The sequence below is a fragment of the Scyliorhinus canicula genome, chromosome 18 (genome assembly GCF_902713615.1).
Source record: "Scyliorhinus canicula chromosome 18, sScyCan1.1, whole genome shotgun sequence".
Classification (NCBI taxonomy): Eukaryota; Metazoa; Chordata; class Chondrichthyes; order Carcharhiniformes; family Scyliorhinidae; genus Scyliorhinus; species Scyliorhinus canicula.
The window spans coordinates 27,979,027-28,004,854 of record NC_052163.1 but is presented as its reverse complement, the minus strand read 5'-3'; the positions used below and the strand labels follow the sequence as shown (position 1 = coordinate 28,004,854).

The 25,828-nt window shown below is 44.9% G+C and overlaps 1 protein-coding gene across 7 annotated transcripts in view; it reads right to left on the bottom strand.

Annotated features, from left to right (window-relative positions):
- sdk2b (sidekick cell adhesion molecule 2b) overlaps positions 1-25,828 on the bottom strand; it is a 1,143,109-nt gene that overhangs the window by 394,674 nt on the left and 722,607 nt on the right. For all 7 annotated transcript variants that reach the window (XR_005458034.1, XM_038777821.1, XM_038777823.1 and 4 more), the window contains one exon: positions 22,733-22,866. Coding sequence is in view for 6 of the 7 variants with exons in the window: in XM_038777821.1 (XP_038633749.1) it covers positions 22,733-22,866 (134 nt within the window). In the remaining variant the exon portion in view is untranslated. The remainder of the gene's footprint in view (positions 1-22,732; positions 22,867-25,828) is intronic.

Here is a 25,828-nt window from a genome sequence, read left to right as displayed (position 1 = left end):
CTTTCATTACTTTAAGGACGCTGTATAAATATAAATTGGTGTTGTTGAGCACTGTTGCTACACCTTACTCAGAATATAAAACACAGGGTGGTTCTGCAACAGCTTTAACCTGGGAATTGCTCACTGTAAAACAGCTGCTTGTAATTTACCCAACTCTGACCCACAGAAACACTTCCATTTAAACTTTAGCAGATCTGTCAGAATTTGATTTTTAATACTGCATTAAGGTTGTAAACTGGTGAACACTAAAGCGAGTTTGAAATTTAAATGAATTTGAAATTTAACAGAGTGTGAATGTTGCTGGCCTTAAAATTTCCTCTATTTCATTTATGCTTTCAATACCGTGAGTATAAATTGACAAGCATTTAATGAAAATGTATTTAAGGATTTATTACTTGTAATTTGACAGTTGCTTCATCAGTTATTTATGAATTCTGGATGCAATTAAATTCAACTTTAAGAATGGATTTGTAGGTGAAAGGAGACAAACAGTGTGTAGGACAGGGAATATTGAGTCTCACCATAAATTGGGAGTTAATACGTGAGCTTTCAGTGATAGGAACAGGGAATTGTTATCAATGAAGGACAAATGCTTTTGCATACCGGCTATTAATGTTTTCCAGTTATCTTGTAGCCGAGAGGCCATTGGTGTGCTGAATTCAACTCTTAGCTTGTCATGTCCAGAGCATAAACAATTCTATTTACTTAAAAATAAATTTAAAGTACCCAATTATTTTTTTTCAAATTAAGGGGCAATTTAGCGTGGCCAATCCACTTACCCTGCACAGGTTTGGGTTATGGAGGTGAGACCCACACAGACAGAGTGAGAATGTGCAAACTCCATACGGAAAGTCACCCGGGGCCAGGATCGAACCCGGGTCCTTGGTGTCATGAGGCAGCAGAATGAACCACTGCGCCACCGTGCCACCCAAAACCATTCTGTTATAATGACACGGTATGATTGGTAGCCATGAAAAATAATGGCATTTCTGTGCTAAATGACAGCACCAGTAAGTTGGCACATACAATAGTGATTGGGTCATTCTTATTCCAACAAGAGTGAATGGGAAGAGTCACAGGCTATTAGAATTCTCAAAATGAATAAGAGTAGGTCAATATTGAAGTCTAAGGTGGAGGCTAACTGCTGAAACACAGAGCTCTGTCTTGTGTTAACTAAAGCAATCTCTTCTATAACATTTTTAAAAAGGCAGTGTGTTATGAATTAAAATGGAACTCTATTAGGTATTGAACAACAAGATTTATTTTCCTTGGGTGGGGGCAATGAGTCGAGCCAATACACCAGTTTGTCTAGAAATTAAGGAAGTTTTAAATACCTGTGGCAGCTATGTAACCTGCCAAAGTTGACAAGTCAGCTACTGTGCCGTAGTAGCAATTGGAACCATGGTGGAGGAGGAAGGGTCGTTACAGGTCGGAAAACCCCAGATGGAGCAGTTGATGGCATTTATTAGAGAGGAGCAGCACCAACAAAGAAAGGAAATGCAGGAAAACCAATCGAAGGGCATCTGAAAGGCTCAAAGGAGAGGGTCGAGAAGTGTTTGGAGGCACCGGGGTCGCAGATTAGAAGATGGAGAGGGTGACGTCTGACCATAGTGATTGGGTGTTGCCATTGGAGGCGGAGGTGGGGCTCCTGGGGGACCTTTGCAAGTCATTAAGGGCGAAGGTAGTTTTGGGTTGCATCGGGGAACGCGGCAGGGGTGTCTGCTGTCGTCACTGCTACTTGCACTGGCAATAGAGCCCTTGGCAACGGCCCGTAGGGGATCAGCAGAGTGGCAGGGGATTAGGAAGGGGAGTAGGGAGCACTGGGTGTCACTGTACACGGACGACCTGCTATCATATGTGTCAGACCCGCTGGAGATTATGGGGAGGATTGTGAGCATCCTAGAGAGGTTTGGGCTTTTTTGGGTTATAAGTTGAACGTGGGGAAAAGTGATGTGTTTCCGGTGAATGAGTCAGGTCAGGGAGCTAATTTAGGGGGGGGGGGGTTACCATTTAGGATTGCCAGGGATAGGTTTAGAGATCTGGGGATCCAGGTGACAGGGGAATGGGCGCCATTGCATAAGTGGAACTTAACAAAATTGGTGGAGGAGATAAAGGAGTTTTTAGGAGGTGGGATACACTGCACCTGATGCTGGCGGGGAGGGTTCTGGTGGTGAAAATGAATGAACTACCAAGGTTCCTATTTATATTCCACATGCCCGATTTTTATTCCAAAGTTTTTTTTTCGGAAGTTGGACAGAGGTTTCAGAGCTTGTAAAGGTGGGAAAAGGAGGGTTGGCGTTCCCGAACCTACTGCATTACTATTGGGCAGCGAATGTGAAGAAAGTGAGGCAGCCGTGGGAAGGAGGGGGGTTTAAATGGGTGAGGATGGAGATGAGTCCTGAGGGCCATGGTGACGGCAGCACCCCCACTGGCACCGAAAGGATATAGTGAGAGCCCGGTTGTACATTCCACAATAAATGTGTGGAACCAGCTGAGCTGATACTTTAGGACGGAGATGTCGGTGTTAACACGGTTGTATGAGAACCACGGTTTAAGCTGGGGGAGATGGATGGTATGTACAGGAGGTGGAGAGAGGTGGCACTGGTGAGGCCGAGGGATTTGTACCTGGAAAAGAGGTTTGCAAGCCTAGAGGAGCTGCGGGAGAGGGTAGAGCTCACGAAGGGAAGTGAATTTAGTTATCTACAAGTGAGGGACTTTGCATGGAAGGTGCGGAAGGAGTTTCCCAGGCTGCCGAAATATGCCCTGTCGGGACTGTTGCTGGTTCTGGACATGGAAGGGGAGGGTAGGTTTGGGGACATAAACGGGTGGTTGGGGAAGCAGGTGGGAACGCAAGTGATGAGAATCAAATGGGAGGAGGAGTTGGGTGGGGGGGGGAGATAGGTTGTGGAGTGAGGCACTGCGCCGGGTGAATTCAAACTCCTCGTGTGAGAGGATGAGTTTGATACAGTTTAAGGTGGTACACAGGGTGCACATGACTCGAGTGCGGATGAGTGGGTACTTCCGGGGGTGGCAGACTAGTGTGAGAAGTGTGGGCGAGGACCAGCAAACCACGCGCACATGTTCTGGGGCTGTGAGAAGTTAGAGAGATACTGGGCGGGAGTGCTCGGGACGCTAGCAAAGATTGTGGGGGTGGAGGTCAGGCCTGGCCTGACGGTGGCGATTTTTGGTGTATCGGAAAATCTGGAGTTTATGGAGGGGAGGAAGGCCAACATCGTGGCCATCGCCTCTCTGGTTGCCCAGCGAAGAATTCTGCTGGAATGACGGTCGGCTACACTCCCGGAGGTGGCAGCCTGGCTCGGGGATCTATACGACTTCCTCCGGTTGGAGAAAATTAAGTTTGAGTTGAGGGGTTGAGCGGAAGGTTCTGAGGCACGGTGGGGATTGTTCATGGCCATGTTCGAGGAGTTATTCGTGGTGGTGGTGGGAGGGGAAGAGTGAAAAAGGGGAAAAAACTTGTACAGACTGTAAAACTGAGTTGGAGAGAGTGTTCCCTGGATTATTTATGTTTTTGTATTTTTTGAATAAGTTTGGAATAAAATTCATTAAATAAAAAAGGTACATCATTAACTGAATGGCTCGAACTGAAACCACCCTGTCACATGACCAAGACTGGAGCTGTTTGAATTACTTTAATTATACAGCCCATGAATTGTGTCTCCAGTTGCGGTCCCAGAAGAGAAAGCCAGACTCCAGGCTAGCAGGCTGCATCTGACCTCCATTTCTCTGAAAGTTGGATCTCCAGAAAGAATCCTGTATTTAACCTACATAGTGAATTAATTCCCAGAATGCAAGAATACTTTGCTGTATCTTGAACCGAGTTTCTGTGACAAAAAACAGGAATTTTGCTGGACAAAGCCACCCGAAAGAACCTTCATTGGACATTAACTTACTGAACTCCACTCACATGAATTAGTGCCAATACCTGTTTGTTTTTTTTAAAGTAACTCACAATTTGTAACTTCTTTCCCTTTCCTCCTCGACCTTCTTACTGTGTATGGGCACGGTACCGTGGGCAGCACGGTAGCACAAGTGGCTGGCACTGTGGCTTCACAGCGCCAGGGTCCCAGGTTCGATTCCCCGCTGGATCACTGTCTGTGCGGAGTCTGCACGTTCTCCCCATGTCTGCGTGGGTTTCCTCCAGGTGCTCCGTTTGCTCCCACAGTCCACAGATGCGCAGGTTAAAATGGCTTGGCCATGCTAAAATTGCCCTTAGTATCCAAAAAGGTTAGGAGGGGTTATTGGGAGAGGGTGGAAGTGAGGGCTTAAGTGGGTTGGTGCAGACTCGATGGGCCGAAAGGCCTCCTTCTGCAATGTATGTTCTATGTATGATTTTGAGTGCAAATGTGTGTCATGATCCACCCCTCAGGCTTCAAATGTGCGAATACATCGAAGATTTGTTGCACCTCAAAGAATTTGCTGTGGGATTATTTTCAATATTGGATCTCATAAATTGGAGTTTGGGAAACATACCCCGCTTCATTTCAGCAAGGAAAAGAGTACCAAGGGAAACAAATTAAATTAGAAATTCAAAATTATTGCTGTCATGGGCAGAAGTGGGGAATGGTAACAATAATTCAATCCACCTTGCACTTGTGCCCGTAGCAGAATATTGATCCAATTTTCCCTTCAAAGTTGCAATGATCTTTTTTTTGTTAACTCATTCTTTCATGGGTTGTGGGCATCACAGGTATTCGTGACCCTTGAACTGAGTGGCTTGTTAAGCAGTGAGGACGGCGTTTAAGTCAATCACATTGCTGTGGATTTGGAGTCCCATGTAGGCCAGGTCGGGTGAGGATGGCAAATTTCTTTCCCGAAAGGATATTAATAAACCAGATGGGTTTTCACAACAATCACTGATAGTTTCATGGTCACTGTTACAGAGGCTTAGTTTCAATCCTAAATTCCACTAGTTGGCAGAGTGGGATTTGAACCCCTGTCCACAGACTCTACAGGCCTTTGAATTATTACACCAACATCTATCTCCCCGGTCTATCACAATCTGTGATCAGTAACTTTCTCTATTCAATCCGTGAAAACATTTAATAACTTTTAAGATGCAACTGCTGAATTTCATTGTAACCTTCCGTGCTTTATTTGAAATAGGCCCAGTATTTTAAGTCTCTTGTCAAAATTATAGAAACAAACAAAAATTGAAGAGGAGGGCAAATGGGACTCGGAAGTTTGATTAAACTGAGAGAATGAGAAATGAAGACTTTGAGACAGATCTCAAAAAATATTAAATATAGGTGAGTGTGGCACAGATATGTACCGTCTTAGGCTGAACAGACATTTGCAACTTTATGTTATATTTAATGAGCTTCCAACCATATATCTGCGCCATCGCTAAAACCTCTGTAACATTGCCTGAGCTTTTGATTGATAATGCTCCTGTGAAGTGCTTTGGGACATGTTATTATATTCAAGATGTTATAATTATAATATAATTTGTTGTTGTTGGGATAAAAAATTCCACTTGATATATCACAGTTTCATTTTATTCTCATTATGTACCAATAAAGATGCAAACCCCTGCTGACTGCACACCAATCCGGCTCAGCAGTACAAATATAAACATTTGGTTATTTTTATCTGGGAGGAATTTTTAATTCAAATTTATTTCTGGTAGAACTCTGCACATGCGGTATAAAATCAGGATTTCTGACCAATTATTTTGGTAAAATTTTAATCAGTTCCAATCTGTCCCAGATTCAACTCAGTTTCATGGAGTGACGAACCCAGCTATGTCTGAGCGAGGAAATTGTCTTGAGCAAAATAACTTAACAAGAATGTATGCTCAAGTACTACCTAGTATTTTTTACCACACAATTGTATGCGCTGGATTCTCCGTTTCTGGAGACTAAGAGCTACCACCAGTGGAGACTCACTACCGGTGCCCAGATGCGATTCCCTTTCCTTTTCCATGCTAATTTATGCATGGAGGAGAGCTTGCTGGATTCCTCAGAATCCCAGTATTGGGCCGCCATTCTGAGCGGCGGCCTGATATCAAGGTCCGGCGGTGGGCCCCCTCCCACCACAACGCAAAACCTGTCCCTGCACTCAAATGATAAGTAGGTTACCCCCCACAGGACACATGCATGAGGGTGACCCGAGACCCCCAATCCCCTCCCGTCAATACCCCCATCAGACCGCCCAGGCCTCCCATCAGACCCCCACACAGCACCCCCCTGGAGACCCCCCCCCCCCCAGCCCAACTCCCCTCATCAGAGAACTCCCACCAGAAGCACCATCAGTCATCCCTGCCTGAAAGCTGAAGAGATGTCCAGGCAGTAGAGTGAACTATTACTGCATTTTCCATTACCCTTCCCCTCACATCTGCTGCCTCAGAAAAAAGTGGTTAAAGAGGAAGTGAAAGCACTAAGCTGCTTTTGATGTGGTGAGGAACTGTCAATCATAGCAAGAGGGTTTTTAAACATTGTGGTTAGTGTGATGGCTGGTAAATGTTAGGAAATTGGATTGAAGATATAGTGGGAAATTTAGGGGTTAACAAGCTGACAGTAAAATCGCTAGCACTAGGTCAGCAGTATATGCCCACACCTGGCCTGAGTTACATCGTCCCATTCAGACGTAAACGTATTAACAGGATACCCCTGTTCAGCTGGGGTGAATGATTCGAGATCCATTTTCCTCCGGACATTCTTGTCTGACCAGCCATTAGCCCATTATGGAGTCTGATGGTCTCTCCTACTGTAAATTGGAGGTTAGTTGCCTATTCATAGCATGGCCCTGTTCTTTTGTGATCAAGGGAGTGGAAATCAAAAGTCCAGATAGCCATGATGAGGTGAAGTCTGGACACATCTGGTCAGAACCATCTTTGAGGGGCTGGTCAGAACTGGGTGAGATAAAACAATCCGGTTCATACAGGTGGTGACAGAAGGATTTGGAGAACAATCGGGAGAGGTCATGACAAACTGCCACAGAGATAGACTTTTGGACAATGTTTAAAAGAGCCTCACTATCAGCCAGGATGTGTTCTGTAACACAAGTATCATTTTTGCCCCACTGTGTAAGTGGAGCTGAGAGCTGTATGTTCATTGTATATGCTGTTTAATGGGAAATAGTGTGCTAGGGTTAAAAGTTACATGTAAGCTATTCTTGCTAGGTTCAAAACTTAAACAATTAAATACTGTTTTTATTTTGTTATAATAAGGTTTTGCTCATAAAAATAACCAAGTCATATTTCTCATGCAATCACTCCTGCAGCGAATCAATCTTTCCGCAGTCTTAAAAAAACGTTAAAAAAATTATGGTTCTGGTCCAGTATCTTAGCCACCGTTGGGATTTGGTCTGGAATCCGTAATAGTAGGATCAAAGCAGGGATATGGGGATGCATTCAAGTGTGAAGGTAAAGACAGATCAACAGTCCACCAAGCACCTTTCTCTGGAGTAATAAAACTACCAATCATCGGCTAATGCAATGTATATCTGTGTGAAATTGAATGGAAGATTTGCATTTCAATGGCTGTCAAAGTATTTGAAGCCCTTTGAAGTGGACATGGCTTTCGAGGAAACCCCTGACATTTGCAACAGCTGCTGCTGAAAACAGCAATGATTTTTCACTCCACTTCCTTGACAACTCTTCAGCTTTTCCGGCAGGGGTGACTGGGTGCGGGTCTCTGATGGGGATTCTCTGTTGGGGTTGTCTGATGGGGGTCTCTGATGGGGGTAACACTGATGGACGAGTCTCTGTTGGGGTTCTCTGTTGGGGTGTCAGATGGGGTGGTCTGACTGGGGGGTCTAATGGGAGGGGGGTGGATCCGGGGCGTGGGGGTGTCGGGGGGGCGTGGTTATGAAGTGACCCCTTGACCCACCATGGGGTCCACTGTGTCAGGGCCATGCTTGGGAAAACTTTAAACACTAAATCCCGCCGGGAGGATTTCCCACTGTGAGGGTCGGTGCATAATGAAGGGGTGGAGATTCCTCAGGCTTCCAGCCCATTAGTCGGATGTAAATGGGTGCAAATGGGTACATCCTCCTGCTGGTGTAGGGTGTGTAGTTCGCTGCCGCCGATGGCAGGGGAAGAGAGATCGGCGCCAGTCCTGTTTTTCAGCTGACACTCCATTCTCCGCTGGATCGGGAAACCCGTTGGCAATGGAGACTCCACCACTATATGTATTGGAATTTTTAAAAAAAATGCAATCTAACTGCTATCTAGCTAGATTGGGGTATCATAGTCAGGCTCTTGGCAAATTTTTAAAACATCCAAATTTTTCAATGTATAGCTATTAACCTCACACCCAAAAGATCCAGCTTATTATCTGAAGCCTACTCAAAGACCTTCAAATGAGTGCAATTAGTGGAAGCTCCCATGATGATTAATTCATGATGGGGCTTGGCTAGTTTGTGGGCTTCTCACACGATTTTAAAATAAGAGATTCCAGAAAGAGGAGTTCCATTGTTTACAACTTGAGCTTAAATACCACACTTATTTGATTATTAAACCGATATTGGGCAAATTACACCATTAAAAAAGTCCAATAAGGCAGGAACTCCAGGCCGAAACATGAAACCTTGGGTGTGATCTAACAGAAAGGTTTCTAAGCATCACTTGTGGGGGGGGGGTTTTGCTGGGAGTTTCCAATCCCCACCGCTATATGCCGCAACGTGGCTGATGGAAGCCAGGAGATCCCACTCCCAGGGTCTACCCGGCCTGCGATGCCTCGCGAAATCTAACGTGATCTCGTGAGACGTTGCGATGCAAATCACGCCCGTTGTGGGCGGGATCTTTTTTAGCAATTCGGCACATTGGATTGAGTCAGCTTGCCTCACTCTAATATGCAGCTTCCCGAGATGTTGGGATCTATCCCCTTGGGATTTATCCCCAAACAGGGACCAGACGGAACGGCACTCGGCATGCAACTGGCGATCGGAGGCCCCCAGTTGCATACCTTTTGGGCAGGGTGGTACACTGGCACTAGGAGCCACCTGGGCACCTGGCACTGCCGGCCTGGCACCCTTTTTGGAACGGCGCCTGGCTTGGGCCTCCCTGGGGAGGCCGTTCGATCCTGGGTGAGCTCGCTGACATTGGTTTAAAACCGACTTAAGTGAACGCGGTTTGGGCACGCCCTTCATGGGTGCGATCCTGACCCCAATGGCTCGCACGTTCTGGGTAGATCTCGCGAGGCGTACCGGCTGCCGGGAAGCCAGCAGGAGGCGTCACCCGGCATCTACCCGCCGTGCCGCACTACAGTTCGAGCGCAACGCGGCCGGTAGATCACACCCCTTTATTTTTTTATTTAGGAATTTACAAATTTTCATTGCCATTGCTGGTGAGTACTAATTCAAAATGATTTTAGAGAAAAGTAAAAGAACATGCTGTCACCTTCTCTCTACATTGTTCAGTTAAGAAAATCTTCCCTTGCCATTATCTGTGCGGTTCTGTAATAGCCTGCTGAGGTGATTTAATTACCGTCCACTTCTTCCTTCTGTGAACTATTCTGATGAAATGTCATTGACCTGGAATGCGAACTCTGTTTCCCTCTCTCAGGTGCAGCCACATTTGTTAATAATAATCTTTATTATTGTCACAAGTAGGCTTGCATTAACACTGCAATGAAGTTATGTGGAAATCCCCTCGTCGCCAAATGCTGGCGCTTGTTCGGGTACACGGAGGGAGAATTGAGAATGTCCAAATTATCTAACAGCATGTCTTTCGGGACCTATGGGAAAAAACCGGAGCACCCGGAAGAAACCCATGCAGACACGGGGAGAACGTACAGACTCCACACAGACAGTGACTCAGAGAATTGAACCTGGGCTTCTGGCGCTGTGAAGCAACAGTGCTAACCACTGTACTACCGTGCCGCCCGTATTGCTGAGCATTGTCAACATTGCCAGGCAATGACCATCTCCAACCAGAGAGAATCTAACCGCTGCCCCTTGACATTCAATGGCATTACCATTGCTGAATACCTCTACTATCAACATCCTGGGGGTTACTATTGGCATGATGATTTACCAAAATTCACTAGACTCTGGGGTGGTCTCGGTGGATTGGAAATTAGCAAACGTGACACCACTGCTTAAAAAAGGAGGTAGGCAGAGAGCAGGAAATTATAGGCCAGTGAGCTTAACTTCGGTAGTAGGGAAGATGCTGGAATCTATCATCAAGGAAGAAATAGCGAGGCATCTGGATAGAAATTGTCCCATTGGGCAGACGCAGCATGGGTTCATAAAGGGCAGGTCGTGCCTAACTAATTTAGTGGAATTTTTTGAGGACATTACCAGTGCAGTAGATAACGGGGAGCCAATGGATGTGGTATATCTGGATTTCTAGAAAGCCTTTGACAAGGTGCCACACAAAAGGTTGCTGCATAAGATAAAGATGCATGGCATTAAGGGTAAATTAATAGCATGGATAGAGGATTGGTTAATTAATAGAAAGCAAAGAGTGGGGATTAATGGGCGTTTCTCTGGTTGGCAATCAGAAGCTAGTGGTGTCCCTCAGGGATCCGTGTTGGGCCCACAATTGTTCACAATTTACATAGATGATTTGGAGTTGGGGACCAAGGGCAATGTGTCCAAGTTTGCAGATGACACTAAGATGAATGGTAAAGCGAAAAGTGCAGAGGATACTGGAAGTCTGCAGAGGGATTTGGATAGGTTAAGTGAATGGGCTAGGGTCTGGCAGATGGAATACAAAGTTGACAAATGTGAGGTTATCCATTTTGGTAGGATTAACAGCAAAATGGATTATTATTTAAATGATAAAATATTAAAACATGCTGCTGTGCAGAGAGACCTGGGTGTGCTTGTGCATGAGTCACAAAAAGTTGGTTTACAGGTGCAACAGGTGATTAAGAAGGCAAATGGAATTTTGTCCTTCATTGCTAGAGGGATGGAGTTTAAGACTAGGGAGGTTATGTTGCAATTGTATAAGGTGTTAGTGAGGCCACATCTGGAGTATTGTGTTCAGTTTTGGTCTCCTTACCTGAGAAATGACGTACTGGCGCGGGAGGGTGTACAGAGGAGATTCAATAGGTTAATCCCAGAGCTGAAGGGGTTGGATTATGAGGAGAGGTTGAGTAGACTGGGACTGTACTCGTTGGAATTTAGAAGGATGAGGGGGGATCTTATAGAAACATTTAAAATTATGAAGTTGAATAGATATGATAGATGCGGGCAGGTTGTTTCCACTGGCGGGTGAAAGCAGAACTAGGGGACATAGCCTCAAAATAAGGGGATTTAGGACTGAGTTTAGGAGGAACTTCTTCACCCAAAGGGTTGTGAATCTATGGAATTCCTTGTCCAGTGAAGCAGTTGAGGCTCCTTTATTAAATGTTTTTAAGGTAAAGATAGATCGTTTTTTGAAGAATAAAGGGATTAAGGGTTATGGTGTTCGGGCCGGAAAGTGGAGCTGAGTCCACAAAAGATCAGCCATGATCTCATTGAATGGCAGAGCAGGCACGAGGGGCCAGATGGCCTACTCCTGCTCCTAGTTCTTATGTTCTTATGACGCTTACCTGGACCAACTCTATAAATACTGCAACTACAAGAGCAGGTCAGCGGCTGGGAATTCTGCGGAAAGTAACACCTCCTGACTCTCCAAAGCCTGTGCACAATCTACAAGGCACAAGTCAGGATTGTGATGAAATACTCTCCACTTGCCTGGACGAGTGCAGCTTCACCAACACTCAAGAAGCTTGACATCATCAAGGACAAAGCAGCATGTTTGATTGGCATCTAACTCCCTCCAACACTGACACGCAGTATCAACAGTGTTTACCGTCTACAAGAAGTAAGTAAAGTCGCCATAGTCCCAGATGACCACAGGCTGCTATCCCCTTTGAAGGGTAGAGCTGACTGGTAGTGATTTAACCTAAGGATCACCACATCTCAGGCAAGGTTGAGAAGGCTGGGCCTTCATGAATAACTTCAGCCGGTACCAGAATTGAATCCGCACTGTAGGCCTCTGCAGTAGGAACCAACGGGCCAACTAACTTAGCTAAACCGGCCCCTTCATGTATAAGATGCACTGGAGGCACTTGCAAAGGCTCCTTGGACAGCACCTTACAAACCCACGACTACTAACATCTAGATGGACAAGGGTAGCAGATACTAACACCATCACCTGGAGGCTCCCCTCCAAGCAACTCACCATCCAGACTTGGAAATGTTCCTTCACTGTCCCCCGAGTCAAATCCTGGAATTCACTCCGTAATAGCACTAGGGTGTAAGTACACCACCTGGTCTGCAGTGGTTCAAGAAGACAGCTCACCAGCACAAAGGCAATTCGGTATGGGCAATAAACGCATGCCTAGCCAGCAACTCTCACATCCCTTGAATGAATTTTTTTTTAAAATCGTAATTTTATTTTCAATTTCCAGTTTCTGCAGTATTTTGCTTCTCTTATCTCCTTTGGCTGGTGGCCTGGCAACGCACAAAGCTCAGCCCGTGTAAAATTATGGGGCAAATCCATGGAGTCATTTACATCTTCATAATAACTTAGATAATTGACAGCTGTCTGTGTATTGTGATAAATCCTCAATATTTATTCAGTTTCCCTTTGAAAAGATTTGAGCTAATTTCCATATTCTGGATTTTAAAGGATTCAGTTCCTTAACTTAATATTCTCTGCTATCCCCATGAGATTCTTGTCCATTCGATATCGCATGGATTAAAATTTTCAAGCCAGTTAAGACACACACCAAATAGAGAACCCTTTAAATCAATCAAAAAATTAATTTCCCATGCTTTCTCCGGCCCTGGGGAAACAGACTTGCTGTCCCAGGTTATCGAGTGGAGGCAGCTCGCATTACTCAACCTGGTTCCCTCAGGCTGTTTTCTGTCTTCTTCCAGCTGCCACAAGCTTAGAGGTGTCTATCCTTTGCTTTCTGACACTAGGTCTTCCACTCTCTATTTTGTTAGATCGTTAATGAGGAGAGATTGAGAAGAGCACCCAGGCTAATGAGTCTCAAGTTTCTACTTTATGTGAGTCTGTGCGAACTGAATCAGGTGCCAGCAGACAGCAGGAGAGAGCTATAGACATATAATTGCTTTCTGGAAAGAAGGTGCCACAATCATCACACAGAAACCAAAAGGTTAACTGTGTCAAATTGAAGAAGATGAACTTGTTTAACGTAGGAGTCTACTCTTCATTTAACTGTAACATGTTTGATCATGGCTCAATCAAAAAGAAAAAATGTAGAATTTTTGTTCCCTATTTAATTTCTTATAAATGTTTCCCTCCCACACATTCCCTTTATACATTTAGCAGCCAGAGGTGTGACATTTTGTAGTCTGTCATCCAGTGAGGTGTCAGCTTTTCTAATACAATCATACTCAAAGTAGACTTTCATTGTAACAATTTTACAATGTGATTATCTGACTTTATCTGCATTCTGCAGTAGATTTAATATTGCAGCTGAACTATAAAGAAAATTAAGGATGTACATATGCAACAAACATTCACAAAGACCCTCAAAAGGGGGCAACGGGTTGTTGATGAAATGGTTTGATTATTATTTGCTGTGCTTTTTAAAAAAAAATGTTTATTAAAATGTTTTCATAATAAACAAAATCATACAAAACAACTGAACAAAGTTACACGATCAAAGATCTAGACTGACAAGCAAAAGCACATATTATGTTAACCCCAAAAAACTAACCCAAACCCTCTAACAGCTGACAGTGACTAGCTCCTTAAAAAATAAATTAGTGGCTGCTATCTTAGGCAGCACCCTTCTACCGACCCTCTAATGGTGTAGTTAACCTTCTCCAAATGTAAGAAAGACATGAGGTCACCCAACCAAGCCAAGGGGATCCATCCAAGTAAAATTATTCTTTGGGTTATTAACAAGGCCAAGGCGAGGACATCTCCCTTCACACCTGTCTGAAGCACCGGCATGGCTGATATCCCAAAAATGGCCACCAGCGGATATGGATTCAAAGCAACATTGAATATTTCCGACACAAAGTGGAAGAAAGAGGCCCAAAAACATACTAACTTGGGACAAGACCAGAACATATTAGTGTAGTTAGCCAGCCCCTGAGAGCAACACTCTCTCTTGTCCTCCACCCCAGAGAAAAATCCACTCATCTGCCCTTTAGTCAAATGCGCTCTGTGCACCACCTTGAATTGGATCAGACATAGCCGAGCACATGAAGGCATGGAGCTGACTCTGTGAAGGGCTTCAAACTTCATACCTCATCCTGAATGGGACCAAACTCACCCACCCATTTAGCACACACCTCACTCAACGCAGATGACTCCGCTGAGAGGATAAGGCCTTATATGCCCCAAATGCTCCATCAGCAGACCCGGAAGAAGACAAAATCCTCTTCATAAGGGAAGACGGTGATGCCAAGGGAAAAGCCTTGCACAAAAAAAATTGGAAAAACAGAAAGACTGGAACCAGACAGTCGGAATTTCTTGATCAGCTCCTTAAAACTGGCAAACCTCCCCTCCACAACAGGTCTCGAAACCTCTCCAAACCCCTTCCCTCCCATGACTTAAATGTTGAGTCCAAACCCGCTGGCAGAAAAAGGTGATGATTGCAGATGGGGCTAACGAAGACCTGGGGCAGAGCTTAAAATGCTGCCTCAGCTGCTTCCAGGTTCTCAGGGTGTGGACACCACTATGGATTCAGGAGAAATCTTACCGGAGAGAAAGGCAACAATGCAGTTACTATTGCACCAAGGCTAGAAACCATGCAGGAGCTCGCCTCCATCTGCCCCCCTATGGAATCAGGATTACTGAACCACAACAATGGCCTGGGTCTCCGCCACCCTGAGCGGGGTTCCCAATGTGGCGAGGTAAAAACGGGATTGGTGCCATCCGGCCCCCCACTGGCGGAAGGATCAGGGTTCCCGCCCACAATCCAGCGGGAGGATGCAAATGGGTCAGGGCCAGGTTCCATATTCTCCTGGCTTGCATGATTCTCCAGTCCTCTGGACTGGGAATCACATGGGTGGGATTTACTACTGGTGTTTCCCAGCGTGACTCTGATGTGGTGGATCAAGGGGGTAACTCCTTAAGGGAGTTGCCCCCAAAGTCCATTCAAAGGCCACCCTCCCCACCCCACAATGCCATCAGACCCCCCCACTCCCCCAAGATGCCCTAAATAAAGAGACCCCCCCATAGACACCCCCTAAGAAATACGGGGGAGGTCTCCATACTTAGGGGGCCTCTGAGGGTGTTGCCACTAATTTGGGGGTCTCTGTGTAGGACTTCCCCTATTTTGGGGTATCTGTGGGGTCCCCCTATTTAGGGGGGCTCTAGAGGAGCAGGTGGGTCAATAAACAATTTAATGGACTCCCAGAAACCTGCTGATAGGGACCACCCCAAATAGGGGTACCCCTTGTCTATTTTCAGTTGAGCACTTCAAATTCACTCAAGCATGAAGGGGGTGATTGGAATGCACTTAACTCTCTTTGAAGTGGTTGATGTTTGTGAACATTGTTGTTCGAGCACTTCAGATTTACTGATCCATAAAGGAAGATGAATGAAGCAGGCTCACAGCTGTGAGTTTGGAAGCTGTCAATCACAACCCACTAAGGGAAATGAATGAATGGCTTGGAGCTCAAGGATCTTAGGGGTTTAAACATAGGTCACTGGTTTGCCTTTATAGGAATTGACACATGATGCTTCCTCTGCCTGAGCCAACAGGTGTATACCCAGGTGAGTGTAACAACATTGCTTTTTCTCACTGCATCTGTCTGGACAGCTCTCTAGCTTCCTGACAGGGTCTCATTTCTAGGGGGGTCTGTGGGTGTTCCACCTATTTAGAGGGTCTGTGTGGGTGGAGGGTTTCCCCTATTTAGGGGGTCTCTGGGGGTACCCCTAATTCGGGGTCTCTGGAAGGGCAGTGGGTCAATAAACAAGCTGCATTTCCTTCCATTTCCTGTGATTTGTAAGTTATCTTCTCGCAATTCAGCGTATCTCATTGTGCCACACAATATTCCCTACCTAAATGATCTATTCACCAGCATATGCCAGTTTACCTCTGCATTGGTGTAGGTGACATGAAGATACAGGGTTATGGCATCATACAATGGACATCATGGTAATTTTCAGCTTTTTTCTTCCTTTTCTTTTTCTCGCATATTACACAAAATGAATCCTTAATCCTTACAAGGGACAACTATTAGACAACTACAATTCTGTAGGGGAGGTGTGGTCTCAGTCTAATTTTTCTTCTGAAAACTGGGACCTCAGACAATGCAGTACTGCACGGAAACGTCAGTCTCAATTGTGTGCTTAAGACCCTTGAACTGGACATGAACCTTCTGGCTCAGAGGCAGGACTGTTTCCACTGAGTTACAGCTGACACCTTAAATTGCATCACTTGAAGTGAGAGAGAAACCAGATGCAGTATCCACCGAGAAAAGAAACTGAGACCAGCAGAGGAGGGAAACAAAAGCCAGCTGCAGCATTTATTGAGCAAGAATAAACCAACAGCACCTTTTGAAACACTGGTGCTGGTGAACCTAGTAGCATGTTGGTGGGTGCATCGCTGGTGGAAGGAAAGAACACGGGCGCGATTCTCCGCTGCCCACGACATTTTTCACGCCCTCCCGCTATTCTCCCCCCCCCCCACCCCCCACGGCCGCCCCACGACACGAATCGCGGCTCGCCGTTTTTTACGGCGAACAGCGATTCTCCCCAGGCCGATGGGCCGAGTTCCCAGGCCTTTACAGCCGTTTTTACAGCAGCAAACACACCTGCTTGCTGCCGTCGTAAAAATGGCCGCAAAATGCCCGTTCTGGGCATCCAGGGCCCCGATTGGCACGGCCGTACAAGGGGGGCATGGGCCCGCACTCTTTCTCCCTCCGCCGCCCAGCAGGATCAGTCCGCGGGGCGGCCGAGGGAGGTGACGTCATCGTGCGTCATCGCGCATGCGGGGCTGACGTCATCGTGCGCGTCAGCCGGCGTGACGCTTGGTGCGCGGACTTAGCGACGGTCACTAAGGCCGTGATGCCGTGCTTCACGGGGCCCTGCTGCTAGCCCCGCCCGGGGGGGGGATAATCGGGTCCCGGGAGGGGGCGCGGAGGCTGCCGTGAAACACGGCCAGTTGCACGGCAGCCTTTACGATTCTTGGCATTTGCGGAGAATCTCGCCCCACATGCTTAAGGCAACTTTGGAGAGAAGAGAGAAAAATAAGTCAGCTGCGTCATGTTCTGTAGACTGGCCGATATGAATGATGCACTGCAGAAAATCTAGTTTAAATAATTTATTGTGAAACAACTGCGTAGTAAAGAAAACTAGAATAAATTAAATAACAAACTACTAACACTAACTACCTATTATAGAGCTATTGCAAAATGCATCTATCCACCAACTCGACTTACTCCCAACTTCCCAGACACAGGGTCACATGGTGGGTTTACACTGCCACGTGATAGTCAGAGGCCGTGTATAACGTTATCTACAGAATTGCTTTATGCATATTATCTCGAGCAGTGGTATTCTGATGAGAGAGAAGAGGATCTTGTGCAATACTTGCATTCCTTTCTCAGCCTACAGTTACTTCATGACATATTCGGTGTATTCAAATTTTAAAGTTACCAGCTATACTTTCAGAAATACACTTGGATTTCCATCTTATCTTTTATTCATGGCCACTTTTGAGTTGCTAGCATTCTTGGGGCCCTGTCAACTGGTACTGATTTGCCAGATTGACGTACACTTTATAAAACTTTCCCCAGGTTGGAAGAACGTTAATGGAGGATCCTTCTGCGCATCGCAGTTATTAAATACTTAACAACAAAAAACAAATGATGTCTTTAGACGGGATGAACTTTGGCTGGCGCAGATTTGTCTGAACAACCCTTAAATACTAAACCGTCGGTCTGTGGAGATTTACTGCAAATTAAATTCTGCAGGAAGCTGACAGGATCATTTGAAATCTGAAGACCAGCTCAGAGCTCTTTAAAATTCATAACTTAGTCAAGAGTACAAGGAACAGGCAGGAATTCTTCACCTCATTTTGTGCTTTGAGATTTGTAAGCCAAGGGCTAAAGTAAATGTCATAGCTACTGAAATGCAGTCAACTTGGTTGGTTGAAAAGCCGAAGTAATGCTGCATATATGCAATCAATTTGAAATTCAACATTATAGTAGCATCACTACATTAATAAAATATTTGTATTGATTGCTACCTAGATGACTATTCTTTCATTTCCAAAGGATTTCATTTGAAATACATGTAATTGATTCGAACTTCATCTGTTTGTCATTGAAATCAGATGACAAGAAAAATAAAATCTGCGGAACAACGAAAGAATATATTTCTCCCCTTACCTCACAATTTCTCGAGTATGTAGTATCCTTTATTAATGATTACTCAAAACCAGGAATATGTTTGATTGCTACAATAGTTTCACATCTTGCTTCTAGTATAAACTGGGTATGAGCAGTGACAATGGTAGATGAAAGCATCTCCACACATATCTTTTTCAGTGTGCGAGAGGGGATAAAGTGAAAACTCTTACATCCTTCAAAACAACCTTACTTCATTTTCATTACCCTTAAATTTCCTGCCCATATAGGAAATCTTCAATTTTGCCATGAGAATAAGTGTTAAATACAGTATTAGCGAGAGGCAGCACGGTTTTGTGAAGGGGAGGCTGTGTCTCACTAACTTGATAAGAGTTTTTCGAGGAGGTCACAAAGATGATTGATACAGATAGGGCAGTGGATGTTGTCTATATGGACTTCAGTAAGGCCTTTGACAAGGTCCCTCATGGCAGACTGGTACAAAAGGTGAAGTCACACTGGATCAGGGGTGAGCTGGCAAGATTGATACAGAACTGTCTAGGTCATAGATGGCAGAGAGTAGCAATGGAAGGGTGCTTTTCTGATTGGAGGGCTGTGGCTAGTGGTGTTCCGCAGGGATCAGTGCTGGGACCTTTGCTGTTCATAGTACATAAAAATGATTTGGAGGCAAATGTAACTGGTCTGATTAGTAAGTTTGCAAAGGACGACACAAAGGTTGCGGATAGCGATGAGGACTGTCAGAGGATACAGCAGGATTTAGATCGTTTGGAGGCTTGGGCAGCAAGATGGCAGAAGGAGTTTAATCCAGACAAATGTGAGGTAATGCATTTTGGAAGGTTTAATACAGGTGGGGAATATACAGTGAATGGTAGAACCCTCAAGAGTATCGACAGTCAGAGAGATCTTGGTGTAGAGTCCACACGTCACTGAATGGGGCAACACAGGTGGAGAAGGTAGTCAAGAAGGCATGCGGCATGCTTGCCTTCATTGGCCGGGGCATTGAGTATAAAAATTGGCAAGTCATGTTGCAGCTGTACAGAACCGTAGTTAGGCCACACTTGAGTATAGTGTTCAATTCTGGTCGCCACACTACCAGAAGGATGTGCAGGCTTTATAGAGGGTGCAGAAGAGATTTACTAGGATGTTGCCTGGTATGGAGGGCATTAGCAATGAAGGGAGGTTGAATAAACTTGGTTTGCTCTCACTGGAACGAAGGAGGTTGAGGGGTGAACCGATAGAGGTCTACAAAATTATGAGGGGCATAGACAGGGTGGATAGTCAGAGACTTTTTCCCAGGGTAGAGGGGTCAATTACTGGGGGGGCATAGGTTTAATGTGTGAGGGGCAAGGTTTAGAGAAGATGTACGAGGCAAGTTTTTTTTACACAGAGGGTAGTGGGTGCCTGGAACTCGCTGCCGGAGGAGGTGGTGGAAGCAGGGACGATAATGACGTTTAAGGGACATTTTGACAAATACATGAATAGGATGGGAATAGAAGGATATGGGCCCCGGAAGTGTAGAAGATTTTAATTTAGACGGGCACCATGGTCAGCACATGATTGGAGGGCCGAACGGCCTGTTCCTGTGCCGTACTTTTCTTTGTTCTTTGTTAAACTAAAATAAAAGCACATTGCAATGCAATCTAAGTACAAATAAATTATGGTCGCGCACTACTCTGGAGGTGACATGGTAAATCATGTGAGAGGCCTCTTGCACGATTTACCCTGCTCGCCACGCCTCGCGAGATCCCACTAGATCTCACGATCTGGATCCCGCCCACAATGGGCGTAACCTATGTTTGCATATTTAAGTATTTAGTTAGGCACACTTAAATGCCTTTGTCAGAGTTAACCAGCCCCCCAAGGATCTAACTGCCTCACCGAGGAGACCCCATTATGGCGTCATTTAGCACTGCTCTCCACAAACAGGGACCAGGTGGAACACACACTTGGATGGGGGAGGGGGTCTCACAGGCGATCGGAGGCCCTCGGGTGGCTGGCCTCTGGACAGTGTGGCAACCTGACACTACTGATGCCGCCTGGACACATTTGCACTGCCAGCCTTGTACCCTGGCAGTGCCACCCAGGTGCATTTTGCGCCGGGGATTGGTCCCAGGATTGACCTGTCCTTATCAGGTGGGGTGTGGGGGCTTGAGGATCCCCCAAACCGGTAGGTGGGGTCATTGGGAGGGTTCAGGGTGACTTTGGGGAATCAAGACAGTGGGGCACCATTTATAAATTAAGGCACAAAAGAAGGCAAATGCGGCCCCACCGAGTCCTATCCCATAGTGGGGCATTCTCGGCGCTGGAAAACCTTTGTAAAACCCGCCCACAACGTGGTGTTATTGTCATTAAATCGCATCCAATATAACAAAACACTGTGGGCACAATTCTCCCAAAAGATTTCTAAGTGTGGTCTTCGGTGGGAAACGAGGTGCAATTCCCGCCGACATTTTTAAAGAATGTCCCGATCTCAAACTAACGCTCTAGCCCTGCACCTTCTCACCAGCAAAAACCCCTCATCTCACCAACAAAGACACCCCCTTTCTTGCCTGCAAAGACCACACCCCAATTACCAGCATCATGTCCCCCCAATCGCCCGGAGCAGTGCCTTCCCTGCACCCTGAGGTAAGTGAGATCCCGCTATGGAGTCGTCAAATGTCTTCCTTTTAATGCACCTTCTGGCACCACTCCTTCAGGCCCCGCCCCTTGATAGTGACGATGTGAGTGTGCTAGGCTGATTCTGCCAGGCTGGCACTTCCAGGTGCCATGCCCCCGACTACTCGGGGCCTACAATGACCTGTGAGCACCCCCCCCCCCCCCCCCCCCCCCCGCCCCCGGCATGGTCATCACGCCTGGTCTCTGTTTGCGGAGGCCAGTAGTGATTCGCGCCGGATTCATGCTGCGCCGACGAGTGGGAAAATTGCAGGAATCGTGAGAATCTGGCTTCAAACAGATCCTGCATATTTAAAGGAGAATCTAAATATGCTAATCTGGCTCAGACCCTGTGAGGACGTGAAGCAAATCACGTAAACTAGAGCGGGCCAGGAGAATCGGAAATTGCTTGGTGCCCGATGCAAATCCCGTTTTGGGTCCGTTCTGGAACTTCCCCAACATAGCGGAACTTGCACCAGGCTTAACACAGCCGGAGAATCGCCCCAATGATAGAAGAAAGTAGGACACTGAATGCAATCTTTTCAGACTTCATTTTTCATGCTAATTCCGAACATATTCCACACTGGATCTCTCAAAAGGGGCAGGTGTATTATTCTGCAAAGTAAATCTGGGATACACACCTCCAGATCAAAGCAAAATCACAATGGAAGAAATTAAATCTTCAACACTCCTTTCTCCTGTTCCGTAAATTTTAATCCAGTTTCATTTAAAATTTAAACAATCAAAAACGTTTGTGCTGGTTTATTGGGGAAAAAATAATCCTGAAATAGGTAAAAATGATTGTATATTATAGTCCCATCTGTCAAAAGGGGAAACTGATCATTCACAAAAAAATCAAAATGGTGCATAAAACTAGATTCTTTTGGGAGTACTACCTCAATCCTGTCTGTCAATTGTTGTTTCATATTCCACCTATGGAGTTACGTACTTGGCTCAGGATGAACTGATTTTTCATTATCCATAATCGCTAGACTGCTGCTAAATTTCCTGTTCCTCACCTATAACTTAACAGTGGGGAGTTGGCAACTTTAATTAACAGAACACAGGGTTCTGAAATGCCTCATTGCACTACTTATTGATTTATGGTAAAACACCATGAATAGCACTGATTATTAAGAGGACTGTGTTGCGGGAAAGGCTGCATGAAAGCATGTGTATGAAGCAAAAGGATAGAAACTATTTAAATTACATGAGGATAACAGAAAGCTCAGATAAATTATTCATCCTCTGGTACAGACAGTATGATGTTAACAATAAGTTGATTATGCTCTTCATGTTAATGTAATTTATGCAAAAAATTGAGATCATCAAGTTGATTTTGATGACTATATTATAAAATACCATCTCTAAAAATCCCATTGTCAGTCAATATTTATGCATTATTTGGAGAATGGAAGTCATTTTTTCATTCCATATCAAAGAGTCACTATCTTGCATGTGTAGATCAATGACTGAGATATTAATGCAAGGTTGATTAATGACAAATATCACCTCTTGATAACGGATTCATTTCTTACTTTTGTTTTAGTAGTGAATTCTTATATTAGGTGTCACTTGGCATTGACTTTTTCATTTTAAGATTTCATTCATCATGTGGCATATTGATTAGGTTTGGCCTGAGGCAATATTTTATTGCAGGATTCTTGACATATGCTTGACATGGGCTTCTGTGTAACATACTGTGAGCTTAGCATTCTTTTAGTGTAGATGTTGGGCTGGTTTCTGAACTACTTTTCATTCATCATTACACTTACTGACGTATATTCACCATTCACAAATTACTTTCAGCATCTCGGTCACTTACTTTCCACAGTCAAGGTAATGGGCTGGCTGGTTTTGTTTTCTCCATTTTTGTCATTTACCGCCTGGACGTAGTATCTTCCTGTGTCAGGGGCCACTGTCGACAGGATGACGAGTGTGTTTTCCATTGTAATAGCTCTGTTGGGACAAATGCGGGATGAATGAAAAATGGGGAGGCTTGCAAAAAATTAAAATCTTTCCATGTTGTCTTTTAAGACTGTTAAGTTCTTTCTGCACATAATGGTCGGAAATCATAGAGACATTGAACTGGATTTTCATCCTAGAGACAGGTAGCAGGAGTTGAGAGATTTCCCGGCTTGCCCCAATCACCTTAGGAGAAGCAGCAAAAATGGGATTTTCGTTCTCGAGGGGTGGATGTTAACTGCAACAGGTGTCAACTGCAGTCGGGCGTGGCATCCCTGGAAGAAGGTCAGAGGGCGCCACGGGGGCTGTCAAATGCCTTGGTGGGCTGTTTAAAAGGCCCACTTTGGTGCCCTGGGACTTTGTCCCAGTTGTAATGATGGCAGTAAAACATAGAACAATCCTCTAGCCCCTTTATTTCTAACCTTTTCTGCGTAACTATTGATTAAACACAGTCGGAGCCATCCGAAGGTTGTGATTTAAATCCAATGATTCCTGAAAGAGCACCACCAATGCCTCCGCAATCTCCTCAGCTACGACCTTCTGAACCCTGGGGTACAGTCCATAAGGTGATTTATCTAACATCAGACCTTTCAGTTTCCCCACAACCTTCTCCTTACTGATGGCCACTACACTCACCTATGCCTCCGACTCTCTTGAAGTTCTGGTATGCCACTGGTGTCTTCCACCATGAAGACTGATGCAAAGTATCTATTCAGATCCTCTGTAATTTCTTTGTTCCCCATTACCACTTCTCCAGCCTCATTTTTCAGTGGTCCAATGTCTCTCTCTAGCAACACAAAAACTCTTGCAATCTTCTTTTATATTACTAGCTAGCTTACACTCATATTTAATCTTCTGACCTCATTACTTTTTTTAGTTGTCCTCTGCATGCTTTGAAATGCTTCCCAATTCTCTGGTTTCCCACAATCCTCACCACATTGTATGCTTTTTCTTTTGCTTTTATACTGTCCTGACTTCCCTTGTCAGCCATGGTTGTCTTGTCCTCCCTCTAGCATGCTTCCTCCGACTTGGGATGAATTTCTGTTGTGCCTCCATAATAACCCACCAAAACTCCCGTCATTGCCGTTCCACCATTGTCCTTGCTAAGCTCCCCTTCCATCAACTCTGGGTCGCACTTGGAGGGTGAGTTTTGCACCGGATCTCACTGGGAGGGTGGGTGTCGGACTGCATTACACTGGGTGGGGTGTTTCAGGCTGGGTTGGGGGAGGGGGAGGGGGGGGGGGTCGTGAGCAGGGGTGGTGTGGTGGGTCTCCTGCTGGGAGGGGTCGAGTGTGTAGCAGGGTGTCCTGTGCGAATCTGGGTTTTTTAAAAATAGTTACTCTGGAGGTAGAAATGATTTTCATTTTCTGTAACTCTTACAAAGTAACTATCAGGGTAAAACTGACAACCTTCCAAAGTTAACAATTTAAATCCCTTCCGTTGGATGGTTTCCAGCCCAGTGCAATTGTCCCAAAGGAAGTTGACACATCTGGGCAATTGAAGGATAAACCCTTACACAGGAACCTCCAAGAGGGATTCCACAACGTGTCTTGGGGTACCCCTTAAATGCAACACTGGGAACCAGGAAGTTATGTGACACTGACACAGACTGGCTAGTTTTCTGTCTTCCTTTTTTTTTCTTGCATATCTTTTACCTGCATGGACCTCTTCCAATCATCATGGAAGGTCTGGTGGCCAGAGAAGAAAGCCTCAATTAAAAACACATACGTAGCCAAGACTGCAACAGAATTGGTTCTATTTGATCTGTTTTATACATAAAATAGTATATTAGATGGACAAGTCTGTACAACTGGATTATTTGTTCACATCAGAAATGCTTTCCAATCAGTCCGGTCGATGACCTGTCACAAGGGTACAGTGAGGAACAGTTGAGAAGCTGCAACAATAAGTCAATTCCTTGTTGCTAATCTGAAAATATAAAAACAACTTCCTTTTGAAACTGACTTTACATGTTATATGCTTGTCTGCAAGAACATTTACAATACTTTATTGCAATTGCTTCTGAAACCTAAATTGTGTGACATTGTCATTCGAACTTAAATGATCAAATTGACTAATTTAATTCCAGCGACCAAGATAATAGCTAGTCATCCCCCATACCTGTGCCAATCTGCAGGTCACTAAGTTGTAGAGCCACGGTATCTTGTTCAACTATACTGTTCCTTTCATGTTGCAATGCAGCTGTCTTTTACATAACACTATAAATGTAATTAATGTTTATGAATGTAACTTAAATTAGCTGAGCTCTCAATTTCATAGAGCTGTCAATCATTAAATGTAATTAGCTCATTCGTGATAACATTTATCAGAAATGTGGAATGATTTCAATATTAAAAAAGAGTTCTGCTGCAATTGAAAAAGATGGTGTGAGATTTGTAGAAGGGAAGTGGTGGTGGGCAGGAGATTGGGTAATTACTCGAGGACTAATTACCATTAAAACCTTCAATTTAATAATCTTTAATTGTCTATTTAAATTCAGCAGAACTAGGCTCTTTAGAGCATTACAGTGACATGAAATGATTATCATCCCACTTAATATAACTTGTTTATTATCAAATTTAAAGTCAGATCTTCTATTAAGCACAGAAGCACATTTAAAATGATTGTACATATCTTGCACCTCATCTAAATGTGATGCACTTTCATGTTGTGAAGTGCATCTGACGTAACCTTTACTGTTTCAGTGGCAAAGTATTACAAAGTATTGCTGGGTTCACTGGGTCCACTTTTGGCTGGCTAAGAATGAGGCTCACATCATGATAGTTGTGCAGTATCCAAATCCCACCCAGTTGCTGTGTGTGGCATTCTGTGCTGACTGTGTACAGCGGCTCGTAATGTTTTCAATTCTGTGATTTGTGGAAAACAAAGCTAAGTGAAGTAAATTGAATATGAAGAGCAAAGAATCAAAGATGCTGCAACATTGCTCTCTGAATCA